This window comes from Nothobranchius furzeri, chromosome 8, assembly GCF_043380555.1.
Source record: "Nothobranchius furzeri strain GRZ-AD chromosome 8, NfurGRZ-RIMD1, whole genome shotgun sequence".
NCBI classification, from domain to species: Eukaryota; Metazoa; Chordata; class Actinopteri; order Cyprinodontiformes; family Nothobranchiidae; genus Nothobranchius; species Nothobranchius furzeri.
In genome coordinates, this window is record NC_091748.1 from 50,577,922 (window position 1) to 50,603,435 (window position 25,514).

Consider the following 25,514-nt stretch of genomic DNA (forward strand, 5'->3'; position numbering starts at 1 on the left):
TGTAACTCAAGAGCTGGAGAGGTCATCCTTCACTGCTTTAAAACCCGTGACTTGTTGAAAATGTCCCAGGACAAGTTATTGATTACATGATTTGTAATTGCTGTGTTGGTTTTTGGCCTGATACCAACATGAACTATCCAATGTCACATCATCCTCATGAATCCAGTATAAGTGCAGGGAAATGTATGAAATCTTTACTGGTATCATTCTGCACCACTTTACATTTACACATGTCTTGTGTTTTTCTAAAGCTTGGTTTATGCTTGACACTTTTACTTTCCGCTTGGTGATGCAGCTCGCGGATGGAACGCGCTTCACAACTCGCAGTGTTTATGGTTCGTGCGGCTCGTCTCTGCGGTGAGCCAATATTCTCCTAAACTGTAGGGGGCAGCATGGAGCTCTATGGCATGCATCCAACACTACACCATAGTAGAAGTAGAAATGACTGTTTAAAACATGGCATTTCAGCATTTTTAACAGCGTCCTCGTCTTTTCCGACAGTGCGAGCTATTTCTCTCCAAGAATTATTAACAACATGTTGATCACAGAGATCTCTGAGAGCCGAATCATACAAATGTCTGTATTTACGAACCTCTGCCATACTAGTTCTTGCCAGTCGGCCATGTTTTTCCGCGTCCGTCCATCCGTGTGGTTAGAAATTTTCCTAGGTGCGCGTTGCGGAAATTTTGGGCCGTGCGGACACGCGGTGGAGGGGCGTGGTTGTAAATGACGCAATTTCGCCGCGCGGAGCTGTGCGGACCTCGCGGATGCATCAAGCATAAACCAACCGTTACATTTCAACCTGTTAATGGTTGCATGTAAATTTTAAATTATCAGGATTAATGCAAAAATTCAAGAGCATGTGGTCATGCCAATTCCTTCAAAAGTTGTTCCTGGTCCATCATTTTAAAATTTCTCTTAGACTGTTATTAAACTTTAACATGATACTCCAGGGTATCATTTTAATAACGGTCCAGACAGATTTGTGACGTTTCACAGCACAATCTCACACCCTAGCGTAGAAAAGTGACGCAGTGTGGCCAAGCGTTTGTTTCTGACGTGTCGGGAGCCCCTGCGTGTCGGGAGGCTATCTGACATCCACGGTAAAACGGAGATTTCACCGACATTTCACCTCTAACCTCTAGCGATTTAACCTTCTCCTCACCCCATCCTAACCTTAACCCAGTATGTCAGTCTAAATTTTCCGTGTTTGAGACGAACAATGAAACGCAAAACAAAGCTCTGCATGCGCAAGCTGGTTAAGGTTAGGCTGGGGGTGAGGGGAAGGTTAAATACCAATGTAGAAGGGGTAAATGTTGTTGCTTTTAAGCCTAATATGTTACCTTTACTTTTGACCAATAAGATGTGATATTCTATATAAATAAAGAGCATCACTCTGATTGGTCTTTGAATGTTTAATCAGAAGAATTAGGATTCTTTGCTTTTTTCAGTGATCAAACACACTTCGTACCAATTCAGGCAGAGTCAAGTTTACAAAAAGTAAGAAATTTATTTTCTAAACAAATTAAAAACAAGACAAGTTAAATAAGACGAATGTGATGGATGAAGATAAGTGGATGGGATGTGATGTTTATCAGAGCCTTGCATCTAGAAGAAACCGAGTTCTGGGTGTGAAAAGAATTTGTGGTTGTTATAAGCTAAAGAGTGGATTTATCAAATCCACATCAGACGTATTCATGCTGTGTCTACCTCACCCTTTTTGGAGACCCTCTTCGCGGATCTGGAGGTCAGGAAGGTCGGATGACCTCTGGGCACCGAGGTTCAGTAGATTAACCGCAGCACCGACTACTCCAGTCCAGAGATGTCACCAGGCGAAACAGGTTGTAACTAGTTTGCATCTAGAACAGCTGTTTCTGGGTAGCTGTGGCGTGTAGCAGGTTTTGACAGCTTGTCAAGAGATGCGATGGTTAGAGAGATTTCTCCCGGTGGCCAGTCCGGAGTTCTGCTCAAAACTAAATTGAATCACTCAGCAAGTGATTCTGTTTTAATATTCCCATATTATGATTACATGGCCAATCAGGACAAAAGAGGTTAAGAGGTGTTAGCAAACAAACCTCAGAACACATGTCTTTTCCAGATACAAAAGATGCTCTGATTTGCGGATAAGAAAATATTCATGTGCATGCAATTACTTTAACGTTTATCATGGAGATATGGTGAGTGTGTGCTTGTCCAGTCAGTATGCTGATTAAATATATGGGTCATATATAATTCATTTCATCCTTATTAATCTAAGCACAGGTTAATCAAAACATTTCATTTAACCATATTGTCCATTTAATACATGATTAGTTATGAAAGTTCATCCTTTCATGAGAGTGTGCAATCCTGCGGTCTTATCAAAAGAAAGCTTTGTTTGGGAACATAGGCTGGCATCTTGTGCCCCTGAAATGTCCATTTGCACTGCAGAATCTTCTGGGCTTTAGAAGACAGAATAGAAACTCCACTCAGATAGTGGAATTAAGTCTGTAGGTGACCGGACACTGTGTAGGTTACTACGTAGGTGAAAACGGACCCTTTCTGGACGTTACACCAAGAAGGTAAAGGTCACAATTTGGTCAAATGTCTGTTTTACCGCAGGCGTCGGGAGGCGACACTCTGGCACAGCGCGTCGCCTCCCAGCGCTGATCATTTTTGCTAAATAACAATGTTATATAAATGTGTATGCAAACATCATCTGCTAAACGTTATTATGAAGTAGGAACTTTGCTGAATTTCTGCTGGCGTTGAAAGCAGCCATGTGATTGGATATCTGTGATGTAAATCCTGGCTAGTGATACCCCCGTCCTATAAGATGTACTGCCTTTTTCATTCAACAGAATAAACGTAGCTGGCCACACTCAGCCACAGATCTCTATTATTGACCTACTTTCTACGTTTTACATCATTTGGGCAATAATATGACACCAACTCCATGCGGAAGGGGAGGAATGAACAGCGATCATTCAGTGATACCCTGTCATCAAGAGTTTTCAGTTTCACTGGCTCAGTGAAACTGAAAACCAATGAATTGTAGTGAGCACAATGTTTACAGTATCTGACTTAGGTTCACATTTAACTTAGGACAAAAAAACTCAACGTCAGATTAACAGTGAGCAAAAACAAAATGCTAGAGATCAGTAAAGAGTATTCATGACTGCCGATATTGGGGCAAACCCTTTGATCTGTGCAGATTACCCGTCTCACTGCACTGTGATCATCAACAGGAATGCAATGATTTTTAAGAACATTTAATTAATATTGTGTGTGTTGTGTTTTTGGCAAGAATAAAATATTGGTGATGATGAATCTAATCTTCAGTGATGGAATGTAGCCAAGTGCACGTACTTTGTTACTGTACTTAAAGAGCAAGTCACCCCCTACAAGAAACTTACTTCACTCCCACTTCATGTTTGAAAAATGCAACAAATGCTGTTGCTTGGCAGACCGAGAAGGCGGAGCCGCTAACAAACACACACACGCAGGCTCACAATGGCATTGTGACATCATAATGTACCAGATGACATCATAGCATACCTCTTAGCCAATAGCGGTGGCAGATTTAAATTCAGATACAGTGCAGAATTTTTCCCTGACGACGGCGCAACACTGACAGTTTTAGGCAGAATATTTGAATTTTAACCAAGATGCACTGAACTGCCAAATTATTGACTACACGTGTCTGCAGCACGATTAGACACTCCTTTACATAGTTCATCAGCAAAAAAAATGTGATTTGGGGGTGACTTGCTCTTTAAGTACTATTTTTGAGTATCTGTACTATAGGTAAAGTACATACTCCATCTCTGTTTAAGGTGACGCCACCAACATTGTCGATGCTCTGACGAAGGCTACAGTGAGAGCTGAAACATGTCAGCAAAACGGTAGAAACAAGCTCTATTCACTCATAGTGAAGAACGAAAAACATGGAATCAGATAAGGAACAGAACGAATGTAACAAACATGCTGCTGATAGATGTCTCACACATCAAAAGCACACTCCTCAAATATTTGCAATCAAGCGAACATATTAGTTGACCTATATCTGACGCACATGTCATGACTAATTTGCATAACCTTGCTGATGTAGGCACACACACACACACACACTATCACACACAGAGTCACTTCCCTGTCAGTGACCTAAATAAAGCTGACAACTGCATCATGGTTCCTACCTTTGCTGTTTCCGTCAGGACCCCGTAGCACTGTGCACTCCTCGATGACTCCATAGGGTTCGAAGAGACGGTAAACATCCTCCTCGGTCTGTTGTTTGTTCAGCATCCCAACAAACAGCTTCCTGTCTTCTGAAACAAACAAAAAAAGGAGACAAAAGGTTGCATTATAAGTGACCTCAATTATGAAAGCAATTAGGGAGCAGGCGGATAGTGTGAAACATTTTCATTACAGCAACAGCAATTAAAAAATAAATCTATTTCTCAGTGGAAAAACATGTATTATGTCCACAGGTGCTGAGGAACAAGCATCCAGTTTATTTCCTGAAGGTCGGGCTCGAGTCACAGTGGTTTAGCCCCCCCCCCCCCCCCCCCCCCCCCGTCCTGATCAATCTTTTGTATAAGTGAGTTTAGTCCCATATGAGCTCATGTACTGTAGCTGCGAGGGGTAAGTGTGTGGTCAGAGTGTGGAAAGAAGAAAGAAAAGGAAAAAAAAAGGCAAAATAATGAAGACACTTCTCTCTCTCTCACACACACACACACGCACGCACACACGCATGCACACACACACACGCACGCACACACGCATGCACACACACACACGCACGCACACACGCACACACACACACACACACACACACACACACACACACACACACACACACACACACACACACACACACACACAGACCCAAGACAATGAGTGAGTCTTTGGTCGTCTAAAAGGAAGAGGGGCTCCAGGCGGCTCTCACCTCCTACACACCAAACTGTACGGGCTGCAGACTCAACTCCGCTCCTTCCTTTTTACTCACTGCCTCTCCTCCTTCTCCCTCTTATTCATCTATCTCTTCCCTCTCTCTTTCATGCTTCCTTTTTTCTCTCGCTGATTCTACATTTTGCCCCTCATTCTTTTTCAACCGCTGCCCTCCCTTCTCTCCCTCTCTTTATCTCTTTCTTACTCTACTAATTGCTGCTGATCCAGTATTTTTTTGTGTAGCCAGAGAAATATTTCAGCGCGCTCTTCGGTGAACAATGGCACGTCTCTTCAGTGCGCACCGAGGCCTGGGAGACATGTCATGAATAACGCTGACTTTTCAATAGATTGCCTGTATGCTATTGAGTCCTGTTAAATGCTGTGGGATCTGATCTTTTACCTTGACCTGACATACTGTGTTTACTGATGTACTCTGGCAATGTATGATTAATGCTTCAGCGCTGTGTTTCTGCAGGCAGCAGAGGCACTAAAACCATCCCCTTTATACAGATTGTTTCTCCAACTCTGACCCGTGAAGTCACAGAGGAGAGATGGAATGAGGGACACAACTAACAGCCAGAGCCGTGAAGAGGTGAGGAGCAGCGTAAATCGCCACCAGAGGTTTCAGGTTCAACTGTGACTACCACATAATGTGCTGTTGTCACTCCTTGAGCGAAACAACCCACGCACCAATGCCACCATTCCTGCAGAGAGTGTATGCGGTCTGGACGTGGCATCCTGTAAGGGTTTCACCTCAGCGCCATCAGTGATGCACCTTTAAAATAATCAGCCATGTCAGAGCATTGTCTGGGGAGGGGTGTCCCTGGTGCTGCCTTCTTATTGCAAGTGGCAGGATCAGAGGCTATGTATCAAAATGGAAGTGATGCAATGTGACATCTGTCAGGGTGGATTGGAGAGCATTTATCTGCAAAAAAAGAAAAGCCCTGAACTGGAAAATGAAAGGCCAAGATGGTCCTTCCTTTAGCTGGAGGGGGAATATAAATTCTGAGGTCGGATCGCAGAGATGAGTCAAGGATTGAGTTTGGGTGGGGGCAGACATACAAAGATTTTCCTGGAAAAACCAACACTGCATTTACAGACTTGTGTAGAAACACTCAGTTACTCTGCATTGTTGGTTCTTTTTTTAAAACACAGAAAAGGTTTCTTTTTTACCTTGCTGCTGACAGTTTTGTTCGCAGCTGCGAGCTTCCTCGGAAACCCATAAAGACAAGAACCAAAACCAGTGATAACCCTACCACACATCAAAGGCGTAACAGAAAAAATAACAGCAACAATGAAAAAAACACAACATAAACACACCAACAAAACCGTACACAACAGTTAGAAACAGGACATAAACGTGGAGTCGTTTACGAAATCCCATGCAAACTCTGCAATAAAGCATACATGGGAGAAACCGGACGCCAACTCAACACACGAACAATAGAACATAGAAAGGAGTAGAAGGAAACAAGTCGAAGACACACAAGAGCAGCAAAACAAGAAGCAGAAAGCACAATAAAGAAGTCAGCCGTAACAGATCACTGCACAAGAGAAAACCATGTAATGGACTGAGACAACACGAGGATCATAAACACCAAACAACAGAAATACAAAAGATGGATAAAGGAAGCTATAGAGCAGTGGTTCCTAACCTGGGGGTCCCGACCCCCACAAGGGGGCGCCAAAGCCTCTCAGTGGGTCGCCAGGACCTCTCCACTTTAAGGGGTTAAAACTTCATTTATTACTTGTTTATAGCCTACATTTTGCTCACATTTTTTTTTCATGAGTGAAAAGTTTACTGATATTAAGACAGGAAATAATTAGTACAGAAAGAGGAACACACTTTTAAGAACATTTTGGTCAGCTCACTGTTTTATTTTCAAGTGTCAAAAGTTCATTAAAGATAGGACTGGTTGATTAATCACAGACTTTACAGTAAATAATCTAGTATAAACAGTAATATACACATTTAAGTACATTTTGCTCAGTGTATTTTTTATGTGTCAAACGTTTATTGAAAGGAATGATTGATTTATCAGTGTTTACAAGAAACAATGTGTTCAGAAAAGTAATACAAACTGTCAAGCACATTATGCTCTGTTTGGTTTTGTTAATGACTTTGTTCTGTACTGGAGCCTATTGAATCAAAGCATATTAAAATGTGCTTGAACAATTTTATCATTTCTAAATAATGTTTGTACTGGAAGAGAGAATGGGAGGGGGTCGTCAAAAATTTTACTGGTAAAAAATGGGGTCCCTTGAGAAAAAGGTTGGGAACCACTGCGATAAAGAGACGTGGATGTGGGACCACGAACAGAGACAATGGGGTTTAAACATTGGATCGCGCATGGGACTGCATCATCGAAGAGGGGAGAGCGGACAGCAGAGGGCGACAACGTCCTCTGCTGTCCACCGATAAATGGAGTAGGAAGTGACGCCACCATCAGCGTCAGCTCTGAGGAAGTTCACAGCCGTGGACGAAACGGTCAGCAGCAAGGTAAAAAGGAAACATTTTCTGTGTTTTATAAAATAACCAACAATGCAGTTAGAAAAGCAACACGGTAAGAACATACCAAACACAGTTACTCGTGTAACCACTGCTGGCTTTTGATTTTTTTCCCCATCCATGCTTTAGCTCTAAAATCCCTTCTCAAGTGGACGTGACAAGTCCTGAGTTATTGCATGACCTTTATCAATTTCATATGAGGTGCACTCTGAGAATCACAGTGTTAACAGCTTCCATGTGACATGTCTTAAAATACGGCGCTGCATCTATTCTCCAGCTAAAAGATGGCTAACTGCAAGTCACCCTCATCTAAGTGGAATAATATTTATAGGACTTCAGGGGTAAAATGACCATGGCCACTATATTTCACAAACCTGTGTAGTATTGCTCTAGCCACACACACACACACACACACACACACACACACACACACACACACACACACACACACACGCACACGCACACGCACGCACACGCGCACGCACACGCACACACATACACACACACACACACACACACACACACACACGCACACAAAACCCTGAAACACAAGAGTCGTTTTCAGCCTGCTGCCTTTTGTTTCAGAGAACGAAACCAATCTGGAACACTCGCAGGAGGTGAAAGCAAAGATTATTTTATTTTTATATTACTTAGTAAGAGATCTGCGGCTGAGAGGAAGGTGGCACACGTGAAAGTAAATCGGCTTTGAAAACAAGTGAACAGTGCGTGAAAACAGATAATCTGGGAGATCCGTTCCACCGTCTAGGATTCCGCCCTGGCTGCTCTCAACTAAAATGCTCCGTTGGGAATTCAGGTCTTTTGTTCATCGCCAGTAGAGCTCCGGGAGTTGACGTCACTTCTCCCGGCATGCAACAGTTCAAATCAAAACGGCGCCATCTTGGCAGGCAGAAGCCCGCAGCTGGGCTATTTGTTATTGTCAGAAAACTCAACCAGACAGGAAATATGGTACATTCCTGTTGTGCCCCAGGATGCAGAACAGACACGGACGACATAAGGGATGAGCCATCTACAGGATTCCCCAAGATCCGGAGCGCCGCAAACGTTGGATCATTGTAATAAAAGGAGCTAGTGACACTAAAATGAAGCTGTGGGATCCCGAGAGTAAAGGTTTTCGCTTACGCAGCGACCGCTTCATATCAGGTACTTAAACCAACGTTTCCTCAACTGTGCATGGTATTTATTTTAAATGCCTTTATTACGATTCTTAGTGGACTTCCTAAACTTATTTTGGCGTGGCTTTTTCTGTCTTATTACTCACAGCAACAAGTAAACATCACGTAAAACGTTGCCTCGTGAGTTCTGCGTGCTGCCGTTTACGTGTTTTATGATCACAGCAATTAACCGGCTAAGCTGTATTTAATTTTTAAGCAATGGTTGATCAATTGTCAGATCACACATAAAAAGCACTTTGGATTGCTACTATCTGTCTCACTGAGTCAGATCTCAGACAGATCCTGAGACGCTCCTGTCTGACATATTTATTTTATTCACGGAAAACAATCAAACTAGTGATTTCTCTTGCTGTTCAGTTTATACATTCAAACAGCACAGCACTCTATTTAAACTACTTACATGTAAATCTGTTATTTGTCCATCCATCCATTTTCATCCGCTTATCCGGAGTTGGGTCGCGGGGGCAGTAGCCTAAGTCGAGAGGCCCAGACTTCCCTCTCCCCAGCCATTTGGGCCAGCTCCTCCGGGGGAATCCCAAGGCCTTCCCTGGCCAGGTCCGCTCCGACAGCTTCTGGCATTTTTAAAAAGTATCCCAGGGGCACGGTACGGGTCGGAAATGTTTAATCTATTTAATTTCTGACTATATAAAACGATTTCTTCGGTTTTAAAGTGTGAAGTAAACTCCGACGGAGCAAAATCCAAGCTGATCTGGTTCATTTTGTTTACCTTTGTTGCCTGCCAACATGGCGTCTACTCTCTGAGAGTCACGTGACGTCCAGAGCTCTATAGGAACATTAACTCGTTTATCTACAACGCTGCAGCACAGGCAGTGTGCAAACAGACACAAGCAGAGGGCCAAAAACACATACAGACTAAACATCTGGCAAGGAAATGTGACAACAGAGAAGGATAAAAAAAAACCATCACAAACACCAACTAGGATGCCCTGATACAGGAGATCAGAGATAAAGGTCTTCTCACGATGACCACACACGTGTTATACACAAGTGCATGCCCCTGTGTTAACTATCTTGTAACTACATTGTATTGACTTTTTCTAAAACATCTTTGAAACTCAAGAGAGCACAAATGACACAGCTGTTCCTGTTGCAGATCCCAGTCAGCAATCACAGCCACACATTTAGAAATCATTATTTTATATGATCCATGTGGCTGTAAGCTTCTAAACCACAACAGATTACAATATGTAACTCATTACTGATACTCCTGCTTCATTTTTTTGTTTTATTTTTCTGCTGCAAAGCAAAATTGCGTATACTGTACATTATTTAGTCTACATTTCTATCTATCCACTTTGATCTGCGTATTTAAGGTGAGGTTGTAGAGACAACAGATCTGGGAGGAAAAACATTTTTCCAGCAACTATCTCTAGCTCCTTCTGAGGAATGCTAAGGTGTTCAGAGAGGGTTTACAATCCCAGCAGTGAGTTCTGGGGCTGCCCCAGGGTCTCCTCCCAGTGAAATGTGCCTGGAAAACCTCCAGAGGAAGGCTGGCAGGAGACAAATAGCCGAACAACCTCAGCTGACTTGTTTTGATGAGGAGGAGCAGAGGCTGACCACTGAAATCCCTCCAGATGACAGACATTGTCACCTAAACTCTAAAGGCTGAACAATTTTCAGTCATGTGTAGTCTCGTGTGTGTGTGTGTGTGTGTGTGTGTGTGTGTGTGTGTGTGTGTGTCTGCTCTGTATTCTCCGTCCCCAGTGAGTCGTGGTGGATGGCTGCTTATAATAGCCAGGATCCTCTGGAGGTTTCTTCCTGTTAAAAGGGAGTTTTCCTCTCCACTGTCGCTATATGCTTGCCTAGTATGAGGATTGCTCTCTGTTGCAACAAGTCAGTGACTCGATGCAGCCTGCTGGGTTGCCTTAGGAAACTTTTAACGAACTGGCATAATGAACTGAAGTCAATGCACTGATGCATTCATTTAGAATGCTTACTCTGTGAAGAGTTCTGGGATGAAAGTTGTTGTGATTTGGTGCTAATATATAAATTAACTGATCTTAAACTTAAGAGATTGCAGCCAAACCCACATTTATTTACATTGTTTGCATCTGCTCACCAATATTGCACAGAGCATCTTTGTCCTTTGGGCTCCGAAACCGAATTGCACTTCTGCAAGAAACGTTGACCCAACACAAGGACTTGCTGAGCCAAGGTCGGCCCACATTTCCAGTCATCTAAATTAGATTGTTTTATTTTACAGTTTAATGTAGTTTTTTTAAGAGAACACACACTGAAACATATTATTCATGAAATATTATTTCGGCTTGAATAATACTTTGTTTAAAGATTTTAGTGTGAAGGCTAACATCGGCTCCAGGAAACTGTTTCATGAAAAAGTAAAAACAAAAAAAAGTCATTAGCTGATTTTGAATCCGTAAACAAGCAGTATTTGTGATAAATAACAATCACTTAAGCGGTTTAAGGGTCTAATAAACAACTAGCACTTTAACTGTGAAAACTGAATAGCATGCTGACATTAACATGCTCACCGTGGAGGAGCACTTCACTGTGATAGGCTGAAATCTCTCCACTTCCACCACATGTTATGTTTAATTTACACAGCAGCTTGCATCTAAATGAATACACTGACATTTTAACTCCAGAGTAAAACACTAACAGTCAGCGGTCTTATTTCACATATTACACATGTTTTGTGTCTATTTCAAGCTTTTAAAATCAAACCAGCTCTTCAGATTTGGTTGGTCAGAGAGAGAGAGAGAGAGAGAGAGAGAGAGAGAGAGAGAGAGAGAGAGAGAGAGAGAGAGAGAGAGAGAGAGAGAGAGAGAGAGAGAGAGAGAGAGAGAGAGAGAGAGAGAGAGAGAGAGAGAGAGAGAGAGAGAGAGAGAGAGAGAGAGAGAGAGAGAGAGAGAGAGAGAGAGAGAGAGAGAGAGAGAGAGGGCAAAAGCAAATTAAATTAGCAGCAATGTTTCAGTAGTTCATATTGTAAAGTGACTAGTGAAGCACATTCATAACAAACTATAACACTGGAATTCTCTCCATGTCCGCAGCATCACTGCACACATTTATGTGTTAAAAAAAATGTTTATTTTCACCAAAGGCTTGAAGTTTTTCCAGCTGATTTAGCACACATATGCAACGGACTGCAGCACAGTCCAGCATACTGGAGACTTAGTGCACCAAGTTCCATGATTACACTGGAGGCTGCTCAGGATTTTGACAGTCAGCTGAATAGCAGCGGGGCAGAGTTGTAGTTTTTGGAACAAGAGAACAAAGAGAGAAAGAAAATCAGGGGTAGGCAGAGAAAAAGAACGAGCAAAAGAGAGGAGAGATGGAGAGAGTATGTGCATGTTGTGTGTGTGTGTGTGTGTGTGTGTGTGTGTGTGTGTGTGTGTGTGTGTGTGTGTGTGTGTGTGTGTGTGTGTGTGTGTGTGTGTGTGTGTGTGTGTGTGTGTGTGTGTGTGTGCGTGTTGGGGGGAGGGAGTCAGAGCGACTTGCCCGTGCAGTAAGTTGCTGGGCACACAGTCCTGCAGTCCTTGATAAGCCGGGATGTATGAAAGAGCTGCGCCACCAGAGCTGGTGAATCAGTTTTTTTTTTTTTTTTTTAGTAGCTGGTGAATCATTGCCAGCGGAGGGGAGGATGAGGAAGAGGGCAGAACACTGAGAAGGAAAAGGCATGGGGCTCTGGAGGTGAGGTGGAGGTTTGAAGGAAAGCATATCAACTACTTTGGGCGCTCTCTGGTTCTCAAATTCCTCTTTGCTGTCGGTCTCTTTCTCAGTCGCTGCAACAGTAAGGGAGCAGGGATGGGTGGGGGGGGGGTGAGAGAGGGATATTGTGACAGAGAGTGCTATAGAGAAAAAGTACTTGTCAGATGGATGTGGAGGTTGCTATGACAACTACTTATACAGCAGGCTGTCAGTCATGTTTGATTGGAGTTTGGAGGAGATGAATGAAGTTGGGGGGGGGGTCATTGCTCCATCTGTCTGCTGAGGTGGAGTTTAAATTTCACTGTCAGGCTTGCAGATAAGGACAAATTATGAACAATATTAGCTGGCCAATAAAAAGGGTACAATAATGAATGGATAAATATATTAAAACCAAATGAGATAGCATCCAGGCAGAAACAAGGCCCCTGAGAAGCCATCCAGCTCTTTCTTTTTTCATTTTTCATTTAGGGAGGACGATAAGAGCTGAGAGGAAGCTGGGAAAGGAGAAGGCACATCCACTGTATTAGTTCCAGCTAGCGTAGCGTATTTCCTCGTATTAAGAAAGGAAGAACAAATCAGAATCAGTTTATATTGGGAAACAGTGCGGCTTCCTCTCCCTCCTTCATGAGCCTATTATACTTCTCCAATGAGCAGGATGCCACACAATAACAGTGTCAGCATGTGTTCAAGCATAAAAAACACGGGCAGAATGGACTGAAATTAATTAACCCTACGAGATCACAGTGCTTAGCCAGTGGAATTTAATCCAATTTATTACATATAGTGATCTAACTAGGATTGTGTTTGCATTAATGAGATGGTGTGTATCAGTGTGTGTGCACGAACGACTCGTGGGAGCAATACGCGTGTCCCGTCTTGCCTAGGCCCACTAAGGACATCCTTTCCATCAGCAGTGGGAGTGGCAGAGACCAACAACAGAGGGTCTTTGAGGCTTGGCATGGCCTCAGGGTGAGGAAACCATCCCGGCTAAATGAACTCCTGAATAATGAGGCTTTTAAGAACCACGTTATCACCAGACAGAAGACAAATTCCCATTTGGAGGTTCCACCAGCACGCAAAAAGTGGGATCTGATAGCATGTTTACCACATTTCGAAGCTAAATTAGCACTCCTACGTTCATGCATTGTACCCGCAACTGTCTTTTGAAGTTTGCATCCTAACCCGCAGAGTTGACAGCCCAAACCGTAAAAGGCCCACCATGCACACGCCCTAATGAGGTAGCTTATTAGTGCTGTTTCCTTCACAACTTCAGAGATGTTGCTTAGAAACAGCAAAGCACAAAAAAAAACAACACTCTAGTCTTTACTGAAAAGCCCTTAAATGTGGCGCTCCTTGATGTGCAATTTCTGCCAAAACACATAGGAGTGAATAAAAAATGAAAAAGTGAACTACCACGCATAAATGTATTTTATTTTGATGCTTCTCCAGGTTGCCCAACAACCTTGTCGGCCATGTTTTCAGTCAATAACTCGATCTTGAGGTGTCGTGTTGGATTGCAGACCAGCTCCTTTAGCTCACGCAGCACCTACAGTGACGCTGGCTTGAGTTCATGTCACAGTTTCATCACGCTGGTGTCAAGGTTGCCCCTGTGCTAGCTCAGCTACAATCCATCGAGTCACCATGAAACCGCCGTCAAGCAGAAATACGGACTCCCTTCTGCTTTTACATAAAAACAGAAGCAGTGTTTCATTATTTATTCATACATCCTGTACACATGATGCATACACATAATAATTCACTGTGTGTGTGTGCTCATGTATAGGTTGTTATATAAATCAAACAATATGCAAATATTAGCAAACACACCAGCAGGGATGCATGCATTAACAGGACATGTAGTTGTTGGTATAGTGCATCCACTGGAAAGCCACCTTCTGCTGACAAGCATCACGTCGAATAGTAGGAGGCTGTGGATGGTAACGGTCACAGCAAAAGCCATGTAGCGTGCTAATGGCGCCAAAGAGCTCAGGATCAAACTATAATGTATAAATAAACAGCAGCCTCACTGGAAAAGGAAGCTTCTGCATGCCAAACATACATTTGTCCTCTATGTGCACACACACACACACACACACACACACACGCACACACACACACACACACACACACACACACACACACACACACACACACACACACACACACACACACACACACACACACACACACACACACTGAGTCGACTATCTCAGAAGGGAGTCAGAGATCAGTGATCACAAATTCACTCGATGCTTCTTCAGACACAATGATTGATATTATATGTGACTCCTAAAAGACTTGGCCACCAGCCTCTAGGTGCTCACTTACACACACATATTTGTATAAACATCTCAAAAGAAAATGCACACACTGCACAAACACAACCTTCTGCACGTCTCCCAGTCGTCTCCCGAGAACAGCAAAGATTTTATGCATTTGTGCGATCTAATGGCTGCTCTGTTCCGTCCTGCCAGCTGGGGGATTTCAGCTTCCCCGCTGGCCCTGCAGGAAGCCTCCAACATACAATTACAGGCCGGTGACGTGGCTCTGGCTTCCATTACCTGTAAAAACCTCTCAGGTGTGTATGGATTTAAGCGTTTCCTCTCATTAGCATTTTCATGCACTCTCTGCTTTCTTTCGCAGTTAAAGTCAGCTCGCCGTTCGGTGGACGGCTCACACTCACCTCACCACGGGAGGAGAAAAAAGCAAGAAATTGCTCAAAATATTTTATCTGTAACCATATACATCTCTGCAAATTTACCCTCAACACAATAACAAATGTGAAATATTACTCACAGCTTTGTGTTGACTTCAGTGCATTACGGCTGCGGTCATAAATCCTGAACCTGCTGTGCAACATGCGTACGTAGCTACTGTACATAAACATTTACAATATGACAGTGCTATTTATATTGTCTCCCTTCATAATGCCATCTGAAGGGCATTTTGACATCCATTATGTTATGGATCCCCCCTTTACATTTCCCTCTTTCACCATTTATTACTATTCTTCTTTCCCATCCAGGCTGTTTCGCTACAGTAGAATGGCCCCCTTTACCTTTGGCAGTATTTAACAAAGCGCTAGCCTGTTTCTTAATTATTTTCTCCTCACTCCATTGACACTGATTCATGAGGGTAACATTGGACACACCCTCTTGGCCAGCCCCTTCAACCAACCCCAACCTCCCGCCCTCTGCACAGTTTTTCCTTGCTTATGTTTTCTGGATGTCAGAAGAGGCGCTTGCAGCGTTTTACATCATTTAAACTTTTTCTTTTTCTCATTTTTTTTTCATAGTTTGTGCCCTTCTGCTGCTGCACACGTATCTCCAGCATCCTTTATTCTTCCTGTGTTGTTAGGACTGTGGCTAATCTCATAGCTAATATGTTACCTTCATGGTAATTCATTAACCTTTGTGGTTGTTCTTAATTAATCACCTTTTTTTCACGAGGGGCGACTAAAGGAGAGCTGCAAACATCCCTTAATTGAAATTCCATAAAATCACACATCTATGTTGTGTCATCTGCAGGTGACTTTGATGCTGGTACTGAAATAGTATCCCAAACAGAAGGCTGAAGGCTAAAGTTGTGGAGCAATTTGGTTACTGACGAAAAAAAAAGTAAAGAAATAATGATAGAATACATTCTTTAGTCATACCTCATTATCTCCCACCTAGAGCTTTTTTTTATATGCCAGATGGTGATGTTTTTGCCTGTGTCTGTGTGTGCGGGTTTTGTTAATCAGTATGTTTATGTTTATTCATTTTGCAGATTTTTTTCTCTGAGACAACTTTCAGTTAAAATCTAACATGCGTGTTTTTGGTTAGTGGGAGAAACCCACACATGCATGCAGGAGAACATGCTAAATCCATGTAGAGAGGCCTCATTCGGGTTTTGAACCTGCAACCTTTCTGCAGCAACTGAAATATCTCATGATTTTAACAAAATCAGGGAGAAAATATTATTAGATGTAAATTTGCAATTGATAAATGTTTTTTTAATTAACTAAATTAACATAATAAAAAATCAAAATAAACATTGATATTTATTGTTGTAATATCTAAAATTTTATCAAACGAATGCCCCAAGTGGTAACTAAAAGCATGAGATCTTTCTTAATGGTGCAATATGTAAGGATGACAGTCAAATTTGGGTACTGTAGTCCATTTTTATAACCAAAAAGTTACTTTCTCACTCCCATTCCACGAATGTCATGGCTGTTGTCAGTTACAGAGCCGTGCCAGACGATTCTAGATGACAAGTAAAGACAAGTCCTACACAGTAAATTGCTACGTAGATAAATACATTGTCAAATCTGGTGTTAGCCCCCTTGGTTGTTTTGCCATAGGGGGCACTTGCTACACTTAATACAGTAGTTTGCTATCTTGCTGTTAGCTTGCTGTTATTGCTCTGAACGACTCATCAAATGAAGTAAAACGATTGACTTATTATTTACTTCACAAATAAATGTCACTGTGATAACGAGTTGTTTGTAATTAAAAAGTAGCTTGAGATATTTTTAGGGCTGACTGTTTCTAGTTCATCGTTAGCATTGTCAGCTCAATGTTAGCCTCCAGCCTGCTTCACCCAGTATTAGAGTAAAACATGAGGATTTTGTGGCTTCTTAGAGGTACAAGAAATAACTCCCGTGTTGCTCCTGTTTACTGGCTTCTATTATTTAAACAACCCCGGCGCTTAAGCCCTCCAATTTCAAATTACAAATGCTGGCGCTACAGTGTTAGCTTGGTGCAGATTCAGCCATCTCGCAGGCTCACAGATTGTCGCCCTTTAGTTTTTTTGAAAGGAGGAAAACTGGCAACCCCTGGCTTGTCTGGATGTGGAGGAGCAGTGGATCTACTATGAGCCCCTCACGGATGACCGAGCTCATCTCTAAGGGAGAGCCCAGACACCTTGCAAAGAAAACTCATTTTGGCCCCATGTATTGGCAATTTTCATGGCTATAGATGAGGATAGTAACCTAGTATGACCGGTAAATTGAGAACTTTGCTTTCCAGCTCAGCTCTATCTTCACCATTGACAGACTGGTACAACTCCCACATCACCAGAGACACAGCACCAATCCGCCTATCAATCTCCTACTCTATCTTTCCCTCACTCGTGAACAAAACCCCGAGATACTTAAACTCCTCCATGAGGTACAGTAGGACCTCAGCCCTGACCTGGAGAAGGCATTCTACCCTTTTCTGATTCAAGAACATGGTCTTGGATTTAGAGGAGCTGATTCTCATCCCAGCTGCCTCACACTCGGCTGTGAACCATTCCAGCAAAAGCTGGAGATCATGTTCTGCTGATGCCAACAGGACCACATCATCTGCAGAAGGAGGCCCAATCCTCAGGCCAACAAAATAGGTCCCCTCAACACCTTGGCTGTGCCTAGAAATCTTGTCAATAAAGATTATTAACAGAATCTGTGACAAAGGGCAGCCTTGGTGGAGTCCAACTCTCACCGAGAATGAGTCTAATTTAATGTGGTCCAAGCTCTGACACCGGTGATACAGGGACCTAATGGCATTTTCACATCTGGCCCGGCTCAGCCCTGTCTTGGTTTGGTCAGCCAACACCTGCACGGCCAGGTTTTGTTCATACCATGATGTTTGTGGTTCACACGGCTTTATCAGAAATGCCGATGTCTCAAGCGGGCAGGGCAAAATACATGTGGCGACGTCTGTTGTGTCCTCCTTACATTAGCAAAAAAAGCAACGCGAACAATGTTGCTTTTGGAGACTCTTACATGAAGCACACAGTTTGCTGCCTTTTCACTGAGCAGTGGAGCTGCTGTGGGCTCTTCTCAGGGCAGACAGTCTGTCCTTGTGCTCCAATGGTCAGAGTAGCAGGTCCAAGCTGAAGTCAGAAAAGATCTTTACTCCTCTGCATCCAGACTGGTAATGAATCACAAATGCAGGAATCCATTGCTGACTGATTCTCCCCACCAACCAGAGGCTCCCTCCAGAAGGTAGGCATGAACTTCAGGGGTCAATCAGTCCATGGTGAATGTATTGGGTCAGTTCAGCACCACGGTGACCACTGGGGAGCAGGTCTGACAAAACTAGTCAGCTGAGCATGAAAAACACACAGATTACCCAGATGTCAACACAAGTACCCCCCAACTATCAGACTCAACTATCGGAGGGACGCTCCTCTCCAGAACCCCTGAGTAGACTTTACCAGAGAGGATCCCCTGTAGTTGTAACACACCCTGCACCTCCCCCTTTTGAAACAGGGGGACTACCACCCCACTATCAACAGTGGGACAGGAAGAGTTTTGTGATCATTTCATTGTAAAATTCGTACATATTGCTCCTTTAAAACCAACAGTTCATCCCTGTCTGTCTGCTTGTGGATGGTGCTTTAATAAAACCCAGAAAGTATAAATGTGTTGGATGTACAACTGATTAACATTAGGAGTCAATCCAGTTTTAGATGACTACAACAGAAAAGTTACTCAAATTTTCTAAACTTCATCTTCCAGATTTGACCAAAACAGCTACATTCACAAGCATGAATGGTCTGAGTTTAAAACTCTGATTCATGAGTGAACAGGCAAGGTGGAATGTTTCAAAGAATGCCGGACCTTCGTTTTTTCACGTTTCCTTCAAAAATGCTAGACTTCCTGTTATAAAATACAGGACCTGAGTGTGATAGAGAGAACAAAATGAGCTGGAGAGGGCTTAGTAGATACAGAGCGAGGGGCCATGGCCAACTTCAGCTCAGAGAGGGAGTGAGGATGTACCAGAATACCGGCTATCTGTCTGAAGCTTTGTCTGCAGGAGCAACTGAGCTGGCAGATGACTCTGCTGCACATGGACAAAAGAGGCTTACAGGCCACCCTGCATGTCAGCTTCCCTCCAGCCAGAAGTATGAAGAGCTGCAGGGGAATATAGGGCGCACTCAAGCGCTCACCTGACTAGACCTTAGTTAAAGTGGATTCTGATTTGCTCCGCGTGTACATGACATCAGCGGGCAGCTTTGGTTTGCATAAACTGAAGCTCAGTGCGAAGCATTTCTTTACTCTTAAAGAAAAAAAAACCTGCAGTGATTACAGTTCTTAGATGAGGCGATGATGTATGAGGTGAAGCTGCAAATGCAAAAATAAATACGTAAGCCCTGAAGCACGTCAGCGGTGTACTCAAATATTTATCCATTTTTATATTATTACATGCAACAGATTTTTTTTTTGGAGGCTGGATGCTAAACTTAGAGCTCCTCTACTTTTCCCCATGCCACGTGCTTTTAGTATGCATAGCCCCTGTAGTGCTGATGTGACTGCAGGGGGGGGGGCTTACCCTGTCAGTCACACTGACAGCCAAGCTGTCTAATCTGCTCTCTACTGGTGATGGTGCACTTTAATTAGGCTAGAAGGTCAATCAGCATCTTTCAGTAGGTGTGATTGTACTGAAAGCATTTCATAATCCAGAACAACTAGTGTTTTATGAGCTCACAGCTATATTTGTTACTATTTGGTTGAATAATCACATTTTTGTTCCATCTTATTATTTTTAAAAAGCTCCAGATTATTATTCTAACACGATCCTGCATGTTTTCACCACAAATCTGCTAGATAGTCCATTGGTGAAGAAGATAATTGTGCACGATGTCCAAAGATACGTTATAAAATATAATTGCCGAGGATGCATGCAGCTAAAAATACTTGTGATAATTAAGTTTCTCATTACCGACAAGACAGGAAAAGGTTAAACATTCACCAGCAGCACCAGCTTACAAGGCCGAGATGTTGTGCAATCTCCATCATGAGTAACGCGCATCACAAGTCCTGGGAGCCAGCTGATCTTTATAGCCCATTTGTAACGATAATTCTCTGCAGAGAAAAATAACGAGCAACTATTTACAATACACATAACAATGTCTTCGCTTTCCCTCTCCTATTTTTATTTCCTCTGCCCTGCTCAGATAAATGCATTTCAATTTGGTTGTGCAAACCATAATGAGAAGCTTCACCGTAGGACCAAATCGAATTAGCATCCCCGGCCTGTGCACGAGGCAGAAACGAGGGAAGGCTCGCTGACATTTCTGGAAAAAGGCACTTTGTTGTGTTTTCTGTGGTGGGTGGAAACGGTGTGGTGTGTGTCAGGGTGGTGTTGGAAATTGTTTCATCCCAAGGAAAAGATGTGTGCAGACAGACACGCTTTACAGAACACACAAATGTCTCTCAGTTGAAATAATACCGTAGTTTTCCCTCTCTTTTGGCCTTCAGTCTTTGTGCCTTATTGCCGTCTGATGTGGAATAAGAACATGAACAAGAGGAGCAGAAACTTGAACCTGTCAAGCTTTTACCTAATGGCGTTAAAGTGTGAAAAGACTGGCTTTATTCTTTCATCAGCTGAGACTTACTATCTCCGCAGGGGTGTGTGCTGAGCCCTCTCCTGTACTCACTCTACACCCACGACTGCACGGCCACGAGAAACTCCAACATCATTGTGAAGTTTGCGGACGACACCACAGTGGTAGGTCTCATCACCAACGATGATGAGACGGCCTACAGGGAGGAGATCAGCGCCCTGACCCACTGGTGTCAGGACAACCGTCTCACCCTCATCGTCGCAAAGACAAAGGAGATGATAGTGGACTTCTGGAGGAGCAGAGGAATACACACCCCCATCACCATCAACGGCGACGCTGTGGAGAAGGTGAGCAGCTTCCGTTTCTTTGGAGTTCATCTGGCTGAGGCTCTTACGTGGTCAGTGCACACGGAAAATACAGTGAAGAAGGCACAGCAGCGCCTCTTCTTTCTCAGGAGACTGAAAAGATTTGGCATGAGCCGCCGCATCCTCAGGACCTTCTATCGCTGTGCCATTGAGAGCATCCTCACTGGATGCATCACCACCTGGTATGGCAACAGCACCGCTTACAACTGCAAAGCTCTCCAGAGAGTAGTGCGGTGTGCAGAAAGGATAATTGGAGGTGAGCTTCCCTCCCTCCAAGACATCTACAGGAAGCGGTGCCTGAGGAAAGCGGGGAGGATCATCAAGGACTCAAGTCACCCCAGCCATAAACTGTTCAGACTACTTCCATCAGGAAGGAGGTTCTGCAGCATCCGGTCCAGAACCAGCAGACTGAGAGACAGCTTTTTTCATCAGGCCATCAGACTGCTGAACGCTACATAGACACCTCACCCTCACTACTGGAACTTCAACATTACACGCTCCATACTGTACATTAATGCCACTGTTTTGCACATACCAACCTCTGTATATTTTATATCTCTTATCTTATTTTTTACTTTATTCATTTGTAAAACATGTATATACACACTATACACACACTCACACGCACACACTTAGAAAAAAATGAATAAAATAAAATACTAGCACACACATTTAGTAATGTATATACCTTACATACTATACATATTATTACTTAGATTAGCCATTTTTATATTTTACCTGTTTTTACGTTACTGTATTTTTGCACAACTCTGTTGCTGTGAAGCTCGCACACAAGAATTTCACTCGCATGTACTGTACCAGTGTACCTGCACATGTGACGTGACATTAAAAGTGATTTGATTTGATTTGATTTGATATCACGCGGAAGGCCTTTTCCTCCAGCCCTCTATCTCTTCTTAGCTCACAGTCTCTCACTGACGAACCTAACAGTAAGCATTTTAATTCCCACTGACCTTTACTGATCTCACCCAGGGAGTTCCTCCCATTGCTTTTGGCCAAAACAAAATGAAATTTGAATTTCAGCTCAGAATAATATAAGACGATGCTTGCATACACATGAAACTATTCTGTCGCTGGGATGATGCCAGTGAAGGGACTATAAGAGCACTCTCTCTATTTGCTCACCCATGGGACTGTTGGATCACATCCAGTCTGAGAAGGAGAAGTTGGGCAACTAAAGCGTCCTCAGTTTTCACATGTGTGCACAAATGAGCACATGGAGCGCACAAACTTACAGTCGCACACAAACGTGCTCCGGCTCCAGTACACCGAGCACCAGAGGGCTTTGTGTCGGAGGCTGAGAAATGCCATGTCAGCACGCACCACATGGAAGTTTAGAGGGGAGGAAAAGCGAAGTAACATGGAAAAGAAGCGTGTGATGAAAAATGCATGGACAGGGAGGGGGCGACAGTGGTTCCCTGTACACAGCTGTCGACGGGACGCTAAGGATTTTTGCGCTCTTTATCTAGTTGCCCCAAGTGACAGTGCTGTTTCCCAGACTGACCACACAAACGCACGACAGCAAAAACATCCAAACTGTACGTGCGTGCTCGCACAGGATGTTTGAACGTTTAGAGGCTGCTTGAGATGTGTGTTTCTGACGAGAAAAAGGGAGGAAAAAATATCAAACCGAAAAGTTCCAAAGCACCATTTCATTTATTTGCTGAGGAATATGATCCAACTATATCTGTAATAGAAGAGCACGCCGCGCGTCATCCAGAGGACATCAGGTGCTCCGACAACCCATGGGACATCAAATGTAGAGGATTAAGTATGGCTGGAGAAAACTGGTCCTCAGCACTTCAATAGGTGCACAACAAACAGAACTGACGTTTCGACAGATTATGCCTTCTTCAGACATAAGATTATGTCCATGAAGACACAGGATTATGTCTTCTTCTGAAGAAGACAAGGGTAAACTGTATTTTTTTTTTATCTGCTGCCCGCAGATAAACGGAGAAGGAAGTGACGCGCCACCATCAGCGTCAGCCTGAAGAAGCCGGCAGCTGTCGGCGAAACCGTAGCTACAAACAGGTAAACAAAACTGTTTCTGTGTTTAAAAAAGAACGAAAGCATGGGTAAACTGTATTTGCACCATTGTGAAGACTGGATTTGGGATATTTACTAGCCTTCTTATGACCGACGGTCCTTGTTAGGACCAAAACCTGGTCCTAATACGGAGTATCGGTACTCCCTAGGGGTGAGGTTTACAAATAATAATAATAATGCATTGAACTTATATAGCGCTTTTCTAGACACCCAAAGACGCTTTCACACACTCTCACATTCACACACTGCTAGTGATGGTAAGCTACTTGTAGCCACAGCCGCCCTGGGGAGGTCTGACAGAGGCAAGGCTGCCATTTGGCGCCGTCGGCCCCTCTGACCACCACTAACACAGGCAAGTTGGGTGAAGTGTCTTGCCCAAGGACACAACAGCAGGGTACCCCTGGCGGGAGCTGGAATCGAACCCATGACCCTCCGATCATGAGGCAACCCGCTCTACCACCTGAGCTACTGCTGCCCTAGGAGATGTGAATAGAATTTTTGTTACAGATAATATTAGGAATACACTGGTTAGGGTTAGGGTAATGGATTGGGTTAGGCATAGTGGACTCATTAAAACGAATGGAAGTCAATACAAAGTCCTCACATGGGTACAAATACAAGAATGTGTGTGTGTGTGTGTGTGTGTGTGTGTGTGTGTGTGTGTGTGTGTGTGTGTGTGTGTGTGTGTGTGTGTGTGTGTGTGTGTGTGTGTGTGTGTGTGTGTGTGTGATTTGACATGAATAATTTTACATTTGACCCAGGATCCTTTAAAATGGGTGAAATGGGAATAAATATGAAAACAAAAAGTGAACACATAATTTGTCCAATTACTTAACCATCAAACACTGAAAAAAATTAAAAGTTTGCTATGCTGCACCAACAACATAAATCTCATTACAAAACTATTTGTCCTGCTGCTGCTTTGGATTAAACAAAATGGTGCATCTTATAAAGAGAAAAAATGAAAAAAAAATTAACCAACATTCATTTATTTTAAATTTTTTTAATCTGTTAGAATAAATGAAGAAACTTTTTATAGCTAATTATTACTTTTTTCCCCCCTCTGGCTTAGCTAATCCTTTTTAGTCTTCTTTCTATCCATGTACATTTAAAATCTCATGTATGTGATGAAACTTATAATTAGGTAACAGGAATGTGTAAAATGAAGGACACCAGACAAAATAACTAATACACAGCGATAGCTCCACAAACCCTTCAGTAGTTCATTTAGGTTTTAATTTTAAACATTTAATATCTGTTTTACTTTTATAATAAAAACAGACAAGCACATTCATTGAAACCGATCCATTGATGTTTGTATTTACTGTTTTGGATTCTCTGTGCGTTTTTGCACACTGACAGCTTCATGTCAGACTGATTTGTCAAAAGTTTTTCTTTTACCATGAAAACAGTGTGCCGTGCCCTTCACTCTACAACTGTCTGACAGTGTTAATCTGCAGGAGACGACCATGTTGACAGAACACATTAAGGAGCTTTACTGGGGAAAGGTTAAGTATCAACACTGGAACAGAATTTTAAATGGTATAGTAAACCTCTTATAAGACATGGACTTGTATGAGCACGGGCTTTCTGGGGCCGATTCATGCTATAGCCTGTTCGTACACACAGGCTACTTTAGTCACAGCTGCGTGTCATTTCCTGAACATCGTTAAGATGGGGCTTGCTCGTTAGACAGCGAATGTGATTCTAATCTTCTTAGTGGCCTGTCAGCACTTTATCAATCGCATCACCTTGTCTGGTGGATTCTGTTATGAGGTGAGATGACTGTCAGGAGTCAAAGACGGGGAGTGCCCACACTTCATACATCAATAGCGACTGTCAGTCTGGTCCAGGGTACTGAAGGATTATCTGGAATTGGTTTGTGTAATTTGTCGTTGTAAGAGCAGCTGCTCTACCTCTGATTAGTTATTGGACACACACACACACACACACACACACACACACACACACACACACGCACGCACGCACGCACACACACACACACACACACACACACACACACACACACACACACACACACACACACATCAATTAGAGGGCTCCTGGGAGCTTGTCTCAGGAGGACTGAAGCACGTCATCAGATTCACACGGAGGAGGATGGAAACGATAGAACAGTAGACAGAAAGGAGTGGTAAGAGATGAAGGGCTAAAAAGTAAAGGAAACGGGAAAGATCATTTGTTCAGCGTGTTAGCCGTAGCTCAAAGACATCGACTTGCTTCCTCGTGTAACGCATGCACACATATAGAAATATAGCATATAGATAGGCTGAACTGGCTGAATCAGTGAATTATGCTTCATACAAAGAGGCCAAATCATGGCCACTATGTTGACCCTCTACAGGTCTCTGTTCCCATGGTTACCGTTGCTATGATACTGAGTTGGGTCCAGATTCAAATGGACAAACTGAGAAAATGTAATCA

The 25,514-nt window shown here is 43.1% G+C and overlaps 1 protein-coding gene across 18 annotated transcripts in view; it reads right to left on the reverse strand.

Annotated features, from left to right (window-relative positions):
* The window catches only part of celf5a (cugbp, Elav-like family member 5a), a 317,079-nt gene that overhangs the window by 56,153 nt on the left and 235,412 nt on the right, over nt 1-25,514 (reverse strand). For 15 of the 18 annotated variants that reach the window (XM_054730126.2, XM_054730125.2, XM_054730123.2 and 12 more), the window contains exon 4: nt 4,179-4,307. In XM_054730126.2, the coding sequence (XP_054586101.1) occupies nt 4,179-4,307 (129 nt within the window). The remainder of the gene's footprint in view (nt 1-4,178; nt 4,308-25,514) is intronic. The other 3 variants (XM_054730129.2, XM_054730120.2, XM_054730134.2) reach the window with 1 other exon arrangement.